At 63.1% G+C, this 18184-nt stretch overlaps 1 protein-coding gene across 1 annotated transcript; it reads right to left on the minus strand.

The window, feature by feature from the left end:
• Window positions 1-12947: 12947 nt before the first annotated feature.
• Window positions 12948-14045, minus strand: GPR20 (G protein-coupled receptor 20). The gene has a single exon (XM_057737565.1). It carries the CDS (start codon window positions 14043-14045, stop codon window positions 12948-12950), a length of 1098 nt encoding a protein of 365 aa, XP_057593548.1.
• Window positions 14046-18184: the final 4139 nt, after the last annotated feature.

Consider the following 18184-nt stretch of genomic DNA (forward strand, 5'->3'; position numbering starts at 1 on the left):
CCTGGAACATGGCGGGGACCCAAGGTCCCCTGGGGAGTTCTAAGATGAGGAGACACGATTGGTCCTCCAGCTTCTTCCAGGCCCAGAAGACTGAGCTGAAGCTTCCCTCCCCAGGGAGGCTGGGATGGGGGTGGGGATGGGGTGGGGGAGCGGGGTGGGGGGGCAGGAAGCAGCCTCCAGGTTGGCGGCCAGTTCCAGCTCCTACAGTGTCAGAGCCAGGAGGGAACTTGGTTCCCCAGGCTCCTCCCCTCCTGGGCCTCGGTTTCCTCATCCATAATCTGAGGTGGGGGTGTCCCGCCCTCCTCGAAGGGCCGGAAGAAGATCACCAAGACCCTGAACTCTATTAGGAAGGATGCCAAGGCGGCCCTTCTTGGGCTCACGGCACCGTCCCCACCGGGCGAAGGGCTGCTCCCGGGCGGGCCTGGGGCGGGCGCCCATTGGCAGGGGCCTCGGTGTTCTCATCCATGAGTCAGCGGTAATGGGAACATTAATTTATTTGAGTGGCTGGCACAGCCGAGGCCTTGGAAGATGAGACGGCTTTGCCAAGGCTGGGCAGAGGGTGCCGGGACGGGCCCAGGGATGGCACCCAGGACGCCCCTTCTCGGGCACCTGGTCACCGTCCCCAGGGTCTGCTGGGCAGTAGGCCAGCGCTGGGATGAGGGGGCACTGCCCCGTGGACCCACCCTCAGGGAGCACCCATCTGCTGGGGGAGGCAGGGGGGAGGGTGGGGGTGGGGGGGGGGAGGGGGTGCTGCATGTGCCCTGAGGGCAGCTCTCCTGGCCGGAAGGGGCAGGAGGAGTAGGAGGGGCTTGAGGGCTGTAATGCTCCCCCTGGAGCCTCCAGAGGGAGGGATCGCAGGACTCCTGACCTCCAGAGCTGTGAGAGAATAAACATGGGTTGTTTTAAGCCGCTGAATGTGGTCCTCTGGTGCAGCAGCCCTGGGAGATTAAGGCTGGCTCTTCCAGGGCCAGAGGCCAGCTGAGGCCCCAGGCCCTGCCCAGCTGCCATCATGGAGCAGGCGTGGCTCAGGCCAATTTCAGGACCCCCAGTGGCGGCCACTAGGAACCCTCAGCTGGCCCCCACCCGCAGGCCCATCGAGATGCGTGGGCTTGGGCTCAGACGGGTACAGGGCTGTGGCTCCCCCAGGCCACGTGCAGGCTCTTCTGGAGGCACCCCCAGCCCCCGCGTGCTGTTGGGGTCCCTGCAGGAATGGCGGTGGTGGCCGGTGATGGGGAAATCGATGGCGCCTCCTGGCCGCTCTCGGGGGTACCCTGGGGTCTTGCTGGAGCCTTTGGAGCTGCTGGCGAGGGCGGCCCTTCCCTGTGCTGACTCACCTCAGCTGGCCTTGTCTGTGCACCCGGCTCGGCACACGCAGTGCTGGGCGGGCCGCAGACGGTACAGACGGTACTTCTGGTTAATCCTGTCAACGGTCTTGTGGGGTGTTGTTAGCCCTGTTTTTTAGATAAGAATTTTTTTATAGTATTTTTTTTTTAATTAAGGTGAAATTCACATAGCATAAAATCACCAAGTTCAAGTATACAGTTGGGTGGCATTTGGTACATTCACAATGTAATGCAGCCACCCCCTCTATCTAGGTCCAGAACATTCCCATCACCCCAAAAGGAAACCCTGCATCCCCATTCCCTGCCCCCAGCCCTGGGCAACCACTAATCTCCTTTCTTTCCTTCTTGCCTTCTTCCTTCCTTCCTTCCTTTCTTTGATTTTATTATTTATTTATTTATTCAGGCTGCGCTGGGTCTTAGTTGCGGCACGCAGGATCTTCAATGCGGCATGCGGACGTCTTAGTTGCGGCACGCATGTGGGATCTCGTCCCTAGACCAGGGATCGAACCTGGGCACCCTGCACTGGGAGCACAAAGTCTTACCCGCTGGACCACCAGGGGAGCCCCTGATCTCCTTTCTGTCTCCGTGGATTTGCCTGTTCTGGGCATTTCTCATAAATGGAATCATCAGTGTGATTGTTGGGTGTGTCCGGCCTCTTTCACACGGCATGGTGTTTCCCAGGTTCATCCACGCCGTGACGTGTGTCAGCGCTTCACTCTTTGTGACGGTGGAATCCTATTCCACTGCGTGGCTCTTCAGCTGCTCCTCTGTTGATGGATGTTTCGGCTGAAGCGGGGGTTCGAACTCCTCTCCTGGAGTACTGGCTCTGCTCTCTCCCGCAGCCTTCACTACTCCAGGCTTGCTCTCCCTTGCGACTGGGGGCTCTGTGCACTCCAGGGCAAGCCCACCCCAAGGGTCAGGCTGAGCTGGGGAGGGGTTGGGTGGGAAGTGTGAGGTCCCTCCAGGCTGAGAGATGGAGCACAGGAGATATTCTGCAGATAATCTTTCTGCCTGAGATTCCAGAATTGGCAAATCCTACAGTTCCCAGGTCTCAGAGCTCTCGGATCTGAAGATTCTCAAACACGCAGCTTCCCATGTTCCAGGAGCTGGAGAGTTCTGCGCCCATACGTGTCCCCACCCCCAGCCCCAGGGCAGACATCACTATTGGAGCCGGCTGGCCCTTAGGATCCCTGCAAGGGCCTGGGGCGGCAACCGCCACCCTATTGGGGTGAGGCCTGTTGGCCCCTGCTTCCAGCAAACTGTTCATCTCCAGCTGACCCCTCCTTCCCTCCTGGCCTCCCGCCCCACCCCCCACCCCCCTTCTCATGCCCATAGGCCCTTCCCTGCCCCCTTCTACCCTAGGGGACCCTGGTCTTTCCTGCCCCCCCCATCCTGTGCCTGAGGCAGGGCCTGTGGACAGCCAGGGTGAGGGAGGGCCCCGCAGGCTCTCGGGTGGGGAGAGGTGGTGGGGATGCGGGCTTTCCAGAGGCTAGGAAGGCGCCCAGGGTGCCCGGGCTCCTTGGCCGGCCGCAGAGGACCTGGCTTACGGGCAGGGGAAGACCACGGGAGGGGACGTGGCACCCTGTGCTCCCTCCGTGCCCACCTGTCCTCCAGGTGTCAGCGCCCCGGGTCTGTCCTCTGGGTAGGGGATGGGCAGATGGAGGGCCGGTTTCGGGGCGGGGGTGATGAGGTCACACGTGGGGTTGGTAATTTCTCTCGTCCCCTCCTCCCGACATCTCGGGGGCATCGTTTCCACCGCATCTGGAAAAGGGGGCTGGGGACCGGGGCTGTGTGTTGGGGGCTCTCGGACTGGGCTCTTGGCGCCCTGGCTCTTCCCATCACGGGGTCGGTGCTGCCCTTGAAGGAGGGCAGATTCTGTTCCTGCTCTTCCTCCTGCCTCCGGCCCTGTCCTCCCTTCACAGCCTGGGAGCGGGGATCCTTTGTGGGAAAGGGCGAGCTCTAGCCTGGAAATAGCCAATTGTGCACAGAAATAACCCTGGCCTCAAAAAAGAACACGGAAAATTAAATACGGAACATTAGCATTCGCCCGGCCCCTTCCATGGCCGTTATCTCATTGGGGAGACAGCGTTTTTATCCTCATTTTAGCGACGAGGGAACTGAGGCTAGGGAGGGGAGTGACCTGCCTGAGGGCCTTCTGCTGGCAGCCGGCCTCGGGCCACCCACCCCCGCCGCGCCCCCGGCCCCGTGCTTCCCACCGCCAGTGCAGAAGCCCTCTGCTGCTTCTCTGAGGCTCAGATTCCTACACATCCCTCACAACCCAGTGAAACATCCCTTTCTCTGGAAAGCCTCCCTAGCCCCCTGGCAGGCAGTGGAGCCCTCCGTGGTCTCCGCCAGCACCTCGCCACCCTGGAGCAGACGGTGGGCTCTGTGAGACAGGGACTGTGGCTGCGTCCTCCATTCTGCGCCAGGCAGCACGATAGGTGCTCGGTAAGTGCTTGCTGAGTGACTCCACGGACTGCTCCTACTAACATGGGAGTGGAGGTCCTGAGCCCCTCATTCCCTCCCCTTTGTTTTCATCACAACAACCTGAGGAGTTCAAGTCGGCGTGGCCGCTTTGCTGATGAGGCTCAGAGAGGTCAACTCACCTGCCCGAAGGTCACACAGCGACTAAGGGCTGGATCTGGGATTTGATCCTGGCCCCACAAGCACGGATCTTTCTGGAGAGCCCACTGTGCGCCTGGCACCGGGCTCAGGTGGGCCTCTGACTGCTCCACCTGTACCCTGTGGCCCACTGTCCCTTGGGCTGGCTCGCACATGTGGCATCTGAACGCCCTTCCTCACACCCAGCACCCCCTCTGTGGGGTCTGGCTTGTCTCCCGAGGGCCCCTCCCAGTCGTGGGGGGACATGCTGTCCCAAGAGCACCGCAGGGATCCTGGGAGGTGCCACCTGCAGCTGCTGGGGGCCAGGAAAGGTAGATTTCCACAGGAAGACAAGGGCTTGGTGCCCCAGCTAGAAATCCGCAGTTCAAGGTGTTCCGGGAACGTCCACGAACGTCCACAAATGTCCACGAACCACAAACCTCCCTCTCTCGCCTCCCTCAGCCCGGCCCCCCACTTCCTGTCCCCTTGGCAAGCACCGAGGTCTGAGGCTACCCCTGTGAGAGGCTGGGGAGGGCAGAGGCCACAGGCAGGGGAGAAGGGAGTACCTGGAAGGTTCCAGAGCCATCGCAGTGAAGGAGGATGGATGCAGGGAGGATGTCGAGGTTCTGGTGTACATAATTAAGGTTCGGGGTGCTAGGGTAGCGTCCATCTCCCCAGCCCAGCAAAGGCCTGATATCTGGGGGGAACACACGGACCGCTGGGAATGGGAGACAGGCCGTGGGGGTGGGGCGGGGCGCAGTGGACGGGAGGACGGGAGGGAATACCTGGAAGGGGAAGCATGTCTGAGGGAGGGGCGGGCCAGACCTCGTTCCGGAGGCCCGCTGAGGCTCTCGGGCCCCCGACTTGAGCTTCCTGGGGCTCCTTCTGGTGGGGAAAGTCGGGAGAGGGTGGTCCCACCTGACGTCCCCAGGAATCCACCCCTGTGCCACCCCCGGGGGCCAGGCTGCCCTCCTCAGTGAGCCGGGGTGGCGGCTGCCATCTGCCCTGATGCTGCAGGAACGGACGGTGGGCAGATGGAGGCACCGGCAGTGGCATAGCCCAGCTGTGGGGCCAGAGCCTGCTGGCCACACCCCTCCGTGTCCAGTACAGGGCCTGTCCCTTCTGCCTGACCAGAGCGGCCAGGGACCACCGAGTGACGCATCCCCGGGGCAGCGTCTCCCTGGCGTTCCCCTGTCTGTCTCCTGCTTCCTCACCACGCACAGCGCTGCTTGTCCCGACATCCCAGCCCTTGGGGTGAGACCCAAGAGTGGTCTCAACTGCCAGGCCACGTGACGCTGGGCAGCTCTCCCACGCTCTCTGGGCCCGTGAGATGGGGAATGAGGTTCTTAACCTGGGGCCCAAGGATGGCCTCGGGGGCGCTCCGCTCCCCTACATCACACACCGGAGGAGGAGGCGGCCCCTCGGGGGAGCCCCAGCTGCCCACAGAGCCCACTGTCCCCGAGTCTCACACGGAGGGGCTGGCCCACCGACGGCTCCTCCCCCGCCGTGACCACCTCCCCCCGCCTCCCCCCGGCGGGTGGGGAGACAGACCTGGAGGGAGGGGCTGCCTGGAAGGCGGCCGAGTGGAAGGGGTCAGGGGCTTCCTGAGTCAGTGCCACTCTTCTCTCCAGGAGGGCAGGAAGCTCTGGCTCCTCCGAGCAGCCTTCCAGGGTTGCCAGCTCTGGGGCCGCCTCTCCGAGGGTCGGGGGCCGAGGTGATCGGGAGGGTCCTGGCTGGCGGCGGACACCGCGGGCGCCTCTCTCGGGCCAGCAGCGCCACCTGCTGCCTCCAGGCCCCACACGCCTCCGTCCAGCCAGCAGTCGCCGGGGATCAGCCGGAGGGGCGGGGCCGCCCGGAAGGTGCTGGCCCAAGGTCACGGGCAGCTCCGAGAACCCAGGCATCCTGCCCACCTGAGGCCAGAACGGGCCCCCCCCCCCCCATGTGTGCAGGCATCAGGGAAGCTCAACGACAGGGCTTAACCCAGAGGGGTGAGTAAGAATGCAGGGGTCTCCGTCACTGCCCCCTGTGCGCGCGCGCGCCCGCGCGCGTGTGCCTGGGAGCGGAAGGCAGGGCGGGTGTCCTGTTCGGAGGGAGACCCTCAGGTCATCCCTGGCACAGCAAGGAGAAGGACGCTGTTGAAGGAATGAAGGAAAACGAATGAATGTGCTGGGGCCCTCCTTGGGGAAGCCCTCTTGCCTTCATTAGCTCAGTTTAGTCAGTGATTATTGACTGCTGAGCACCGTGGGAAGATACACACATATTACACACACACACATTACACACACACACACACACACAGTGCATGCACATATATACAAACACACGCACACAACACACAACACGCCCAGACACACGAATACACACATGCACAGACATGCAACAACGCACGCACATGTGCGCACACACGCACACACGCTCGTGCACACACGCACACGCGCGCACACACGTGCACACTACGCAACACGCACACACGCACACATGGGCACACATGCGCACACTACGCACACACACACAGCACACTTGCGCACACGGCACACACGGGCACACACAGGGCACACACGTGCACACTACGCACACACGCACACAGCACACTCACAAGTGCACATGGCACACACGCACACGGCACACACACATCTACATTGCAATGCAAGTCACACACATGTACACACACACACACACACAGGCGTTTACTTCCCACAGCTGCACCTGAAGGCAGAGGGTGTAATGAACCCCCCTTGACAGAGAGGAAACTGAGGCTCAGGAATCGTGTGTGACTGGCGAAAGGCTGGAGAAGCTGGTGTGGCTGAGGGGCCCGGCGTGGGCCAGACACCTGTTAGCCCCGCCCTGGGCTGGACTGTGGCTCCCGCTCCATGAGCCTCTGGCGTTAGGGTCCCAGGGGCTGTCCCCCGGGGCTTTGCTCTGGAGAGCAAGGGTGGAATGGGGTTTAGAGCTCTGGACCTCACCCCCTGGACTAGAACTTGACCCTCAGTCCCCGGCAGGTCTTTGGGAGGGGTACCCATGGGGGTGGGTGGGGCAAGAAGACCCTCACAGGCCCTAGGACTCCTCCATGAAGTGGGTCCCAGGCCACCAATATAGTCTGAACCCTTGGGGTACACAGGGGTCAGGTCCCCTTCACTCCCCACAGCCCCTGGATGTGAAGGTCTGTGGGTCCTGAGTCCTGATGGTTCAGTGTGCCGAGGTCACACACCACCCCATTTCCATCTGGGACCCCTGTCATGTGCCCCCACTCTGCCTTGGGGTGCCCTGGGAAGGCCTCCTTGTCTTGTGACTGGGGACCCCATGCCTTGTGAGGCCACTTCTCTGCCCAGGACCGGGGCCCGAGAAGCTGAGGGGCTGCAGGGCACGGGGAACAGAGCCTCAGGCTGGTTCACAAACACAGAGCGTCCCCCATTTCAGTCCTTGCTGACCTGGCTACGGAGGGTCTCCCACAGCAGGGAGCCTCTTGTTCTGAGCTCCGGATTACAGACGAGGAAACTGGGGCCCAGACAGGAAACTGGGTGTGGTGGGGTCTCACGGGGACCTGGAGGGACTCCTAGGCCTCGTTTCCAGCCGGGCAGGGGCTTTCTTAGTTTGGGGGGCACCTGCGGTCTGGGCAGCAGGCTCCTACTTACAGACGGCAGAGCCAAGGCCCAGAGGGGTCCCAGAGTCAGCAGATCCGAGGGTGAGCTGGGCTGGGGCCAGCGTGCATGGTCCCGGCGTGTGGGCTCCTGTCCACACACCCACGGGGCCTCAGATTCTTCATCTGTGAAACGGGGCCTTGCCAGCCCACAACCTCAGGAGAGGCCCATCCCGGAGGGGTCTGGGAGCCACACGGACAAGGTGAGGACCAGGAGGGAAGAGCCTTGAATACCTCCTCCGTGAAGCCCTCCCGGATGCCCACGTGACTTGGCTGGTCCCACGTGGTGTGGTGGGGGGCTCTGAACTCCCACCTGCCCAGCTGTGCCCGCAGGCGGCAGACCCCTCGGACCCTGCAGAGAAGATGCTGCAGTGCGAAGCATAGCACGTCAATGTCATCTGGAGACTCAGGATGATGGGGGCAGGTGGGGTCAAACGGTGCAGAGTCCCTGAGGGCTCAGCGGGGGGCCAAGGGCTCTGGAGTGTACAGCTGGGCCGTGTGGTCTGTCCTGCAGGGGGGTGGGTGTTGGCTTCTGGGGAGCCAGGCAGAGGGGAGGGACCCACAAGGAGGACCCGCAGGGCTGGCCCTGGGCAGACCGGCAGGCTGGTGGGCCTGCTGAGACCCGAGACACGGAAGAGAAGAGGACGCCCCAGGGGGGCTGCTGGGGAGCCCTGTGCCCTCCTCCTGCCGGTGCTGGCTGGAGGGGCTCCCAGGGGCAGGCGGTCATGTGGAAATGATGGGGGTGGGGTGGTGAGCAAGCCCGGGACCCAGGCCTGGCAGCAGGGGAAGTGGGGGCTGTCTCCTCAGGCCTGTCTCCTCAGGCCTGTCCAGCCCTGGTGCCCAGCCCCTCCTCGCCCTCCCCTTCCCTCCCTTGGGCACCTGGGGACATCCTCCTGTTCCCTGACACTCAGCTGACTGGTCCCTACCTCCCTGGCCCTGTCGGGGGGTCAGGGGGTGGGGGTGGCCTTGGCCCTGGGGTCAGGCAGGTCCGGGTGGGGAATTCTAGCTCTTTTTTTTCCCTAAACATTTATTTATTGGCTGTGTTGGGTCTTCATTGCTGCGTGCGGGCTTTCTCTAGTTGCAGAGAGCGGGGGCTACTCTTCATTGCGGGCTTCTCATTCTGGTGTCTTCTCTTGTTGCGGAGCACAGGCTCTAGGCTCGTGGGCTTCAGCAGTTGTGGCACGTGGGCTCAATAGTTGTGCCTCGTGGGCTCTAGTGTGCAGGCTCCCTAGTTGTGGTGCACGGGCTTTGTTGCTCCGCGGCATGTGGGATCTTCCCAGAGCAGGGATCAAACCCGTGTCCCCTGCATTGGCAGGCGGATTCTTAACTACTGCACCACCAGGGAAGTCCCTTTAGCTCTGTTTTCAAGGTGGCATTGGGTAGCCTTGGATTGGTCCCCTTGCATCATCCAGCCTGTTTTCTCCTCTGTGGATTGGGGACAGAGACCCCTTGGGCATGGGGCAGGCCCCAGGGGGTGGGAGGACATGAGGGGTGACTGGTCCCATGGCCGTCTTCACCTCATTCAAGGGTTCCCCTCACACCTGCCTCCTGCGCTCCCCTGTCCGGGGCTTGGGGAGGGTCAGGTGGGGGGGGCACTGAGCACCTCCTGAGGGACTGAGGGACCGGGGGTGGGGGGGAGTGTGGGAGTGGAGGGAGGAGTGTGAAGGGGTGGGAGGTGGGGGCAAAAGTGTGGGGTGTAAACCGGGACATGAGGGTGGGACGTCCGTCTCCGCAGGGCCCCCCACCTCTGCTCAGGCATCGAGGCCCCAGGAAGCTGGGGCGGGCGCCCAGTGACATTTCCTGCTATTAATGGAGCTTAATCTAAACAAGCCCTAATATTTACCTCTAGACGCCTCCGGCCTCCGAGGGTGCCAGACAGCGAGAGTGATGGGCCCCACTCAGGCAATGCCCTTCTCACCCCACTCTTCCTGGGCCGTGTGTGAGGCAGGAACGAGGGGCTGGAAGCTCAGGTTCGAGCCCCCTCCCAGACTCCCAGAGCCTCAGTCTCCCTATCTGGGAGATGGGGGCGATAACCCAGGCTTCTAGGGAGGTTCAGAGCACAGACAACCCAGCAGCACCTGCTGTGTGAGCCCGCTCTGGAGGTAGTGACATAGTCCCTCCCTCAGTGTCTACCAGCCGACCCATCTCCTCCCTCTCCCTCCAGATCATACCTTTGGTAATCTGACTGGATGCTGTGGACAGTCTGACCACGCTGCCCACGTCTGTGGTCTCTCCCTGGGCAGGCAGCATTGGGACGAGGCTGGGGCGAGGACCCATCATTCTGCTGGTCTGTGCCCCTACCCTGCCACTGCGCCCATACGCTGCCCACACCTTACCACCTGCACCCCCTCCAACCTTCGCCCTTCAGAGAGGCCCCTGCACCTGCCCCCAGCAGCGATGGCAAAGCCACGACCCCGCCACCACAGCCTTTCCTGTGGAGCCCATCCCCACCCCCCGCCACAGGAGAGTGAGGGAAGTCGGGGGGAACTCGGGGGCCCCCACCTGGCTCAATGCTCCCACGGCGACCCCTGCCCGCCAGCCAGGGCGCTGAGTCAAGGGCACAAAGGGAATAAACAGTTTTAATTCAGGACGAGGGCTCCTCGTTAAGGAGAATGTTTACATCAGATATAAATACACAAGCCACTTCACGTCACTTGGGCTTTTCAAAAATCTGGGAAGGAAGGCCATGTGGAGGGGACCGCAGAGACTTCACACCCTGGCCCCCGTGGGAACAAGGACAGTCCCAGTCTGGCCTCTGGAGGCTCCTGGGCCTGTGTCCCCATGGAGGACGCCAGAGTGGGAGGGAGCCGGCTGTCAGGAGGAGGGGGCAAGTGACTGAGGACGATGTGGGGGCACAGACGAGGTCATGTGTGGTGAACCCCTTACTCCCAGCCCCCCTGCCCACCGGCTGCAAGGCCAAGGAGAGGAGGGAGAGGAGTGGAGAGTGGGGGAAACTGAGGCCCATCTAGTCCATCAGACAGCTCTCGGGGGTGGTGGAAGTCTCCCCTGGGCCGTGGTGTCCTTCCTCCCCAAGGCTCTTCCAGCCCCCGAGGAACCCAGCCTGGATGGTGGGATTTCACAGGTGGGACAAGGGGAGGGGGCTTTCGCGCCCTGGATCTGGGTGCCACCTCTGCCCTGGGCTCTTACCTCCGTGAATGGCGGGGATTAGTGAGACACTGGGTGTGAAGCAGGGCCGGACAGACCTGGGACCCAGCAGGTGCCCAGTCAGTGTTTGCTGAGACTCACGCTGACTCACCTACCTTAAATACCTCCCTTCTCCTAGAGGAGGGAATTGTTCCAAAAGAATTGCAACCCTTCCACTCCCAGGCATAGCAGTCAGCTACTGTCAGCCACTCACTCTTTAGTATGAATTAGAGTGAGAACCTGGGATGGAATCAGGGCTGCTGACCCTGGAGGAAAGGCCACAGGTGGTGCTGGGCTGGGGCAAACATCTGACACTGACCTTCCCTCCTCTGCTGTGTGACTGCCCAGGTGCCAACTTGCAGGCCAGGGAGAGACAAAGCTCTGTCGCAGCCTCCCCGCCTGAAAACCCACCATGAGGGCCACTCCCTGGGGTCAGCATTGCTGTCACCATGGGCTTCTTGGCACAGACAGCCCACTTCTGCACCTTCCTTTCCCAAGAGCCAGGCCCCTCTTCTGTCCCATGCAGCTCTGTGTCCCTGGGGAGGCATGGCCCTTCTCGGAGCCGGGAGATGGGGCAGGCTCCACAGTGCGCCCGGTACCCAGTCAGGGCCAAGGATGGGGGTCCTGATGCTGAGAACCACATCCCTTGCTCCTGGAGCATCCAGGCCCAGGAAGCAGTGCTGGGCTGGGGGCCCAGCTTCCCCCCACCCCACTGAGCAAGGCTTGGACTCCCCTGGGCTCCAGCATCTCCCACCCTGGCCACCCCACCGGGTCCTGGGGCCAAGGGAGCCAACCCCACAGGGCTCCGGCAGATAGTACAGGCCTTCCAGTACCAGGTTTTCACGCTATGACTCTGCCAAGGTCCTTTCCCTCTTTGAGCCTCAGTTTCCTTGTCTGTACTATGGGGATATAAGTGGCTTTTCTGCCTCCCATCCAGGCCTTGCACCAGAGCCCTGAACTCGGGGGACAGGGTACTCTTCCTGGAGCCACTGAACACGAAGGACTTTTCTCTGCAGGCAAAGGGCAAACCTGGGGCCCAGATTCCATCTCACCGGTTTCAGTGGTTGTGGCCATGGGTGAGGGTAGAGCCTGGTGGCTAGAGGTGCCTGAGATGCCCGGAGCTCCTCTCTCACAACAGGCATCCTCCCCCGATACAGCAGTCTAGAAAGGGCTCATGGGAGCTTGAACGTTCAACAGAAGGCACATGGAGGCAATCCTGGAGTCCAGCTCAGAGGAGGCGACCAGAGGCCCAAGCCAGAGAAATGCTGCCTCCCCAGGAATGGCAGGGAGGCATGATGAGCCAGGCAAGAGGGAGAACAGAGGGCTCTGTGTAGGGGGAGGTGGTGGCCTTAGGCCAGCAGGCCTGGGTTCAAGTCTCTGTGTCTTTGCCCTTGGTTCCTCATCCATAGGATGGGCTGTGAGCCGACCGCCCTCCTGGGCCAGCAGGCAGGGGCTTCCGAGACGGCTCCTGGAGTGGGGAACTTGGGAAGACTTGACTGTCTCCATGGGGCCGGCGGGGGGCTGGGCTTTGATTCTGACTTGGCCGTCGCCCAGACACGGCACCTGCGTGTACCACCCAGCCCCTCCCCCACGGCGGTGCGTGGAAAACCGTCTCCCCTTTGTAGGATAGTGTGTGGTTCAAGTGTCAGCCCAGATATCACAGTAGTCACGGCAAAGCACCCCACGGCGTCAGGCTGTCTTTCTCCGTGATTCATGGGTGCCTCACGTCTGCTCGCGGAACGTTTGTGTCCCCTGGCGCTTCCATCCTGTTCTGGTTCTGCTCTCTTTGTGGGGGAGGGAGAAAAAGGAGGAGGGGAGGAGAGGGAGCCTCTCCAGGTTATCTTTCTAACCCCCTTTGAAATTCCTAGTACCTAAAAAACGTTGTCCGGGTTTCTCAGAAACCCCTTCTAGGGGTTGAATGGTCTGAGTGAGAAGCAGCTCCTGGCTCCCCTCTGAGCTTCCAACGGACACCACGTATACCCTAGGGATGGCAAATAGCATTCAGGCCGCCACATCCCACCTAGAGCCCACGGCAGACATGGCTAATCAATCACAGCACCGTGGCCTTGGACTCTTTTTCCACGCAGTGCACTGGGCAGCCCTCACCAATCAATCACGGTGAACCCAGTTTGCCACCCGGGTAGAGTGGATACCTGTGCTGTCCCTGACCTGTCACGCCCAGCCCAGTCCTGGCCTTTGGCCCCCTTGCAATGTCCTGCCGACTACGCCTCGGGCCCCTTAGCCAGGGCCTGCCTGAGGGCACGAGGTCTGGCGCCGAGGATGTGACAAACTGAGCCCTGGGAGCCCTTGCGCGGGCCGACCACGCCGACCACGCCGACCACGTCGCAGCCGTTGGGCTCGCACCCCGCCCCGTGCCGGCGGAAGAGGCCACGGACGGTGGTCTGGAAGCTGCTGGTGACGAAGCAGTAGACGATGGGGTCCATGCAGCTGTTGAGGCTGCTGAGGGTCACGGCCACGTGATAGACCACGAGGCTGGTGTGGTGCGGCACGCTGGGCCACAGCGCCACAGCCGCCTGGTGGGCGTGGAAGGGTGTGAAGCAGACGAGGAAGATGACCAGCACGGTGAGCAGCAGCTGCATGGCCCGCACGCGGCGCTGGCGGCCCTGGAGCAGCAGGCCCGGCCGCGACAGCGCGCACACGATGCGGCCTGTGAACACGCTGAGGACCAGCAGCGGCAGCAGGAACTCCAGGACCGTCAGTGCGAAGACGTGGCAGCAGGGCCCGCCGGTGGCCGTCACGCTGAGCACGGACAGGGTCACGGCGCCGGCGGCCAGCCACACGAAGGCGCACACGGCCCTGGCGCAGGCAGGCTGGCGCCAGCGGCGGAAGCCATCAGGCTGCACGATGGCCAGGTAGCGGTCCACGCAGATGCAGGTGAGAAAGAGGATGGAGCAGTGCATGTTGAGGAAGTAGCCGAAGACGTGCGGCAGGGCGCAGCGCTGGCAGCCGCGGGTGCCGTAGAAGACGGCGAAGCGCGTGGGCAGGGACAGGCCCACCAGCAGGTCGGTCACCACCAGGTTGATGGTGTAGATGACCGACGGCGTCTTGGCCCGGGCGCGGCAACCAAAGACGTACAGCGCCAGCCCGTTGAGCACCAGCCCTGCCAGGAAGATGACGCCGTGCACCGCCATCAGGGCCACCCACAGGCCCGGGAAGGCGGTGTGCAGCTTCTCGTCCAGCTGGGCAAAGAGGTGGAACAGGGGCATCTCTGGCACGCTGTCGTTGGTCCACGCAGCCGCCACTGCCGTGGAATTGGGGGCAGCCACGGCCGAGGGCCCCGCCGGAGACGTGGAGGGCATGACGGCGGCCAGCACACGCCCTGGGCCTGGAAGGAAGAGACCGGGTTACGCTGGGGTTATTGGAGCCCTGCCTGGAGGCTGGACCCCCTCCCCGACTCATCTGCCCACCCAGCACCCCAGCATCCCACCTTCATGCCTTTGCCTGGCCTGGCCCTGACACTTGCCAGCGTGGAGCTCTAGCAGAATGCTAGTGCTCCGAGCCTGTTTCTTGCTGTAGCAGGAGGTAAAAAGCCTTGCAAGACTGCCAGCGGGACTGAGAGAAGAGAAAGGCAACTGGTGTGGCACTGGTAAGATGACAGGCCAAGTGTGTGGTATTTGAGCCTGGGCTCCCATCCCAGTTTCTTCCTCACTCGCTGTGTGGCCTCAGGCAAGTCACTTAACCTCTCTGTGCCTCATGTCCTAATCTACATCGCTGGGACTGCAGAGCTGCTGGGAGGATTAACGGAGCATAGCAGCGCTCAGCACATCCTTCGTCGGTCCCCAATAAAACCACAGTTCTGCTAGGACAGAGCCGTGTCCACAGTCACCCCAGCCCCTATCCTCCAGGCCACCCATCTCTCACCTCCTCCAAGGCTGGCACCACGTCCATGCCCCGGGCAAGGGTCCTCAGAAGGGTCTTTGCCCAAAGGGCTGGGATTGAGGGGCTAAGAGTCAGCCCCCTGGCCACCCCAGTTTCTTCCCAGCCCTGAGAGGGGGCTACCTTCGCTGTTTCGGAGGCCCGCGTGGGGCAGCTTCGAGCCTGCAGCCAGGTCCCAGCAGCAGCAGCTGCAGCAGCAGCAGAGCGGGCGTGAGTTAAATAAACGCTGCGCTCCCTGCCTGGTCCGGGCCTGGTGGGGGCTGGGGCCCCCCACTCCGTGTACGTTCCTGCTGAGCTGTTTAACGTGCTGAGATTTATCCCTTTGTTTATAAATGAAGGGTTAACAGGCTCCCACCCCCACCCTGGGCCAGGCTGATCCTCCAAATAAGGGCATTTCTGACTTTTTCAGGAGAAAGGAGAAGGCTCTGGGGAGAAGCGGGGAGGAGGGGAGGCACGTGGGACATCTTGGGCATCGCGCCCCTCCCCAACCTGCAGGGGGAGGGGAGACCACCCCCCACCTCCCTGGTGACCAAGGGAAGTGAGGAGTCTGCTGTGAACAGGCCTCACACTGCTCACTCCCCCGGCCAGCTACTGCATGTCCTCCGGCAACAGGCTCCTCCTGTCAGCTTCCATCCAGTGGACCGAATGCCGAGGAGGTGGGCAGAGCAGGGGAGCTTTGCTGGCCGAGGCTCAGGTCCCAACCTGGCCTGGAGGGAGGCCTTGGCAGGGCAGGCGGCCCCCTCTGTCCTCCAGCTCAGCGACAGTGGCACCAGCTGAGCCTCTGCCTCTGGGACCCTGGCCCTGGGCGTCTGCTAACTCTCGAGGCTGCTGGGAGGTGTCGGATGCTGCCCAGGACTGTGTCTGGCCCCTCTGGCCACCTCCAGCTTAAGTCGGCCCAGGCCTCAGCTCACCGGGTCCTCCGGGAGGGCTGTCCTCTGCCATATGTCCCCAGCCCCTAACATGCAGGGTCCTTGGCTGTGTTTGTCCAATGGCAGCTCAGGGAGACAGGGAGCGAGAGGGACGTCCCGGGCAGGGAGAGACCTTCTGTGGGCGCGAGAGGGCGGCGAGGGGAGGCGATGAGGCTGGGCCGTGGGGCTGGCATCCTGGTGCCTTGGGGCTGTGGGCTTCGTCGTCAGGCAGTAGGGGCCCCCAAAGGCCCCCAGGAAGGAGAGGGATGCCTCCCAGTGTGTCCTTGCACTACGGTGGAAAACATGGTGCCTCTGCACGGCCCTGGAAGGAAGGGCCGGGGAATGAGGAGCTGGCCCTGCACACACGGCAAACAGGTTTCTGAATTTCCTTCCACGAGCTTTTCGGTTTTCCAGTGTGTCTGCACGAGGTCTGCATCCGTGTCACAATCAGAGACAAATAACAAACACCACAGACCACAGAATGTTTCCTCTGGGAGACAGTCCCAGGATGACGCCGGCCCCGGGGAGCCTGCTCTCCTGGGAAACTCCCCAGGGACAGCCTCGCACGCTGGCCAGCAACGTGCTGAAGGGGCTGGGGGTCTGGGCCAGGGTGGCAGGCCCGGGGCTCCAGAGCCGGGGGATGCGCAGGACACCCTGGAGGCCGGGCAGGTGAGGACGGAGGGCGTGGGCAAAGCACGTGCTGATTCTCGGCTCGGAGAGTCTGAGCCCGATCGGGGCCCCGCCCCGGGCACAGACCCCGCTCACACACTGAGCTCCGTCCCAGAGCACGATGGACCTGGGCCTCGGCCACGCTGAGCCCAGCTCACGGCCACAGCCTGGGCCCTCACCCCCAGCCTTCCACACCACCAGCGCGTCTCCTTCGCTCTCTGCTGAGCCTGGCTGCCCGGGTCCATGTGATAAGACCCCCGCCACCGCGCCCTGCTTACCCCACCCCACGCGCACGCCTCACACGGACCCGATTATTCAGTGACCGCGCTCTGGGGCATCTACTCACGATGCCTTTTGTTCTGCAAGAGGAGGAGCTCAGATAGGGAGACCCTGGACCCTGCGAAGGCGAAGGCGGGCCCGCTGGCCCCGGCATGAGCCCGCCGTCCAGGGCCCTCCCTCTCTGGGCTGGGGAGGCGCTGGGCTGGGTGTGTCTGTGCTGTGCAGCCCCAACCCCACACGGCCTCAGGCAGGACACGCCTCCTCTGGGCCTCGGCTTCCCCTTTGTTCCCCCTGCCTCTGCTTCTGGTCCTCCTTGAGGCTCCGTGGGATGGATCCCTCACCCCCTGAATCCGCTTTAGTCAAGCGGGCGTCCTCCCGGTGGCCCCCCGACCCCTAAGCAGAGTGCCCCCTGCACGCTCTCAGCACCAGCCCTGCCCCCCGTGCCCCTGCCGGCCCTCCAGTCTCGGATGGACTCCTCCACCGCGTCCCCTCCTCCCTCTGTCCACACCCGAGGCCCCACACCCCCACCTGCCAGCCCAGGCTGTCCGTCCCGCTCCCAGGGGAAGATGGGGCTCAGGGCGGTGTGGGATGTCGCAGCTGGTGAGAGCTGGGGGCGTGGGCACTGCAGGAGCATTTGAATAGTAACAGTAACCAGTGGAGGTGCCGGCTGGGGGCCGGCCCCCACGCCCCACCGCTCATCCCGCGTGTGGATTAACCTCTCTGAGCCTCAGCCTCCCTGCCCGCAAAGTGAGGTAACAACAGCACCTTCTTCCTGCAGCTTCCGCCGGGCGCTGGTGATGGTACCTCCTCATCGGCCCCCTCCACTCACTCAGAGGAAACCAAGGTTCCGGGAGGGAAAGGCCAGGACGTGACCCCAGGTCTGCCTAGCCTGAGCCCACCGCCGGTCCTCAGGCCCGAAGGAGGGGGGGGCGCCCAGGCAATGGCCCCTCCTCTGGCAGTTGCACGTGGGCACCCATGCCCCTTGCACCTCCCGCCCTGCTCCGCTCTAAATGTAGCCTGGAACGAGGGGAAAGGAGAGAAGGTTCTGCTGCCCCGTGGGGATAGCCTGACCCTTGCCCTCTCACCCAGTCTGAGGGAGGAGGCACAGACCTGGCCCTCAGATGGGCCCCAGGTGGGGAGTAAGTGGAAGAGTCCCAGAGACCTGGGTTCGAGCCCGGCCCTGACATGCCCTTTCCCCGGACCTTGGCCAGTCCGTGAGTCTTGCTCTGCTTATCTGCTGCATGGGGTCACTAGTGCTTTTCACAACCTGAGGAAGACAGTCTGAGGGGGGAGGCATGGCCCTGTTCCCTCCCCGTTCCTGGCAGGTGCCCTAGTCCTGGCTGAGGTGCGGCGGAGCCTGCAGCTGGGGTCAGCTGGCTGGCGCCCAGTGGGCAGGGGCCATGTCCTTGTACTGCCCAGCACCGGGCCGGGCTCAAGGCCTGGAAACTGCCCCAGGGCAACTGTCCTGGGCTGGGAGCCTTCACATGTCTACCAGCCACTGCTCCAGCTTCCTCCACCCGCCGACACACAGCGCACTTCCCTGGACAGAGCAGAGGGCATGTGGACCTGCTCTCTGGGGGCTCAGGGCCACTGGGGGAGACACGCAGCGGCGTGGGGGGACCAGAGCATCGCTGCTGAGAGCTCTGACTCCGGCCTGGATGCCCCACCTGAAGCCTGGCTCCACCTCAGAATTGGTGTGTGACCTT

Source organism: Hippopotamus amphibius, chromosome 5 (assembly GCF_030028045.1).
Source record: "Hippopotamus amphibius kiboko isolate mHipAmp2 chromosome 5, mHipAmp2.hap2, whole genome shotgun sequence".
NCBI lineage: Eukaryota > Metazoa > Chordata > Mammalia > Artiodactyla > Hippopotamidae > Hippopotamus > Hippopotamus amphibius.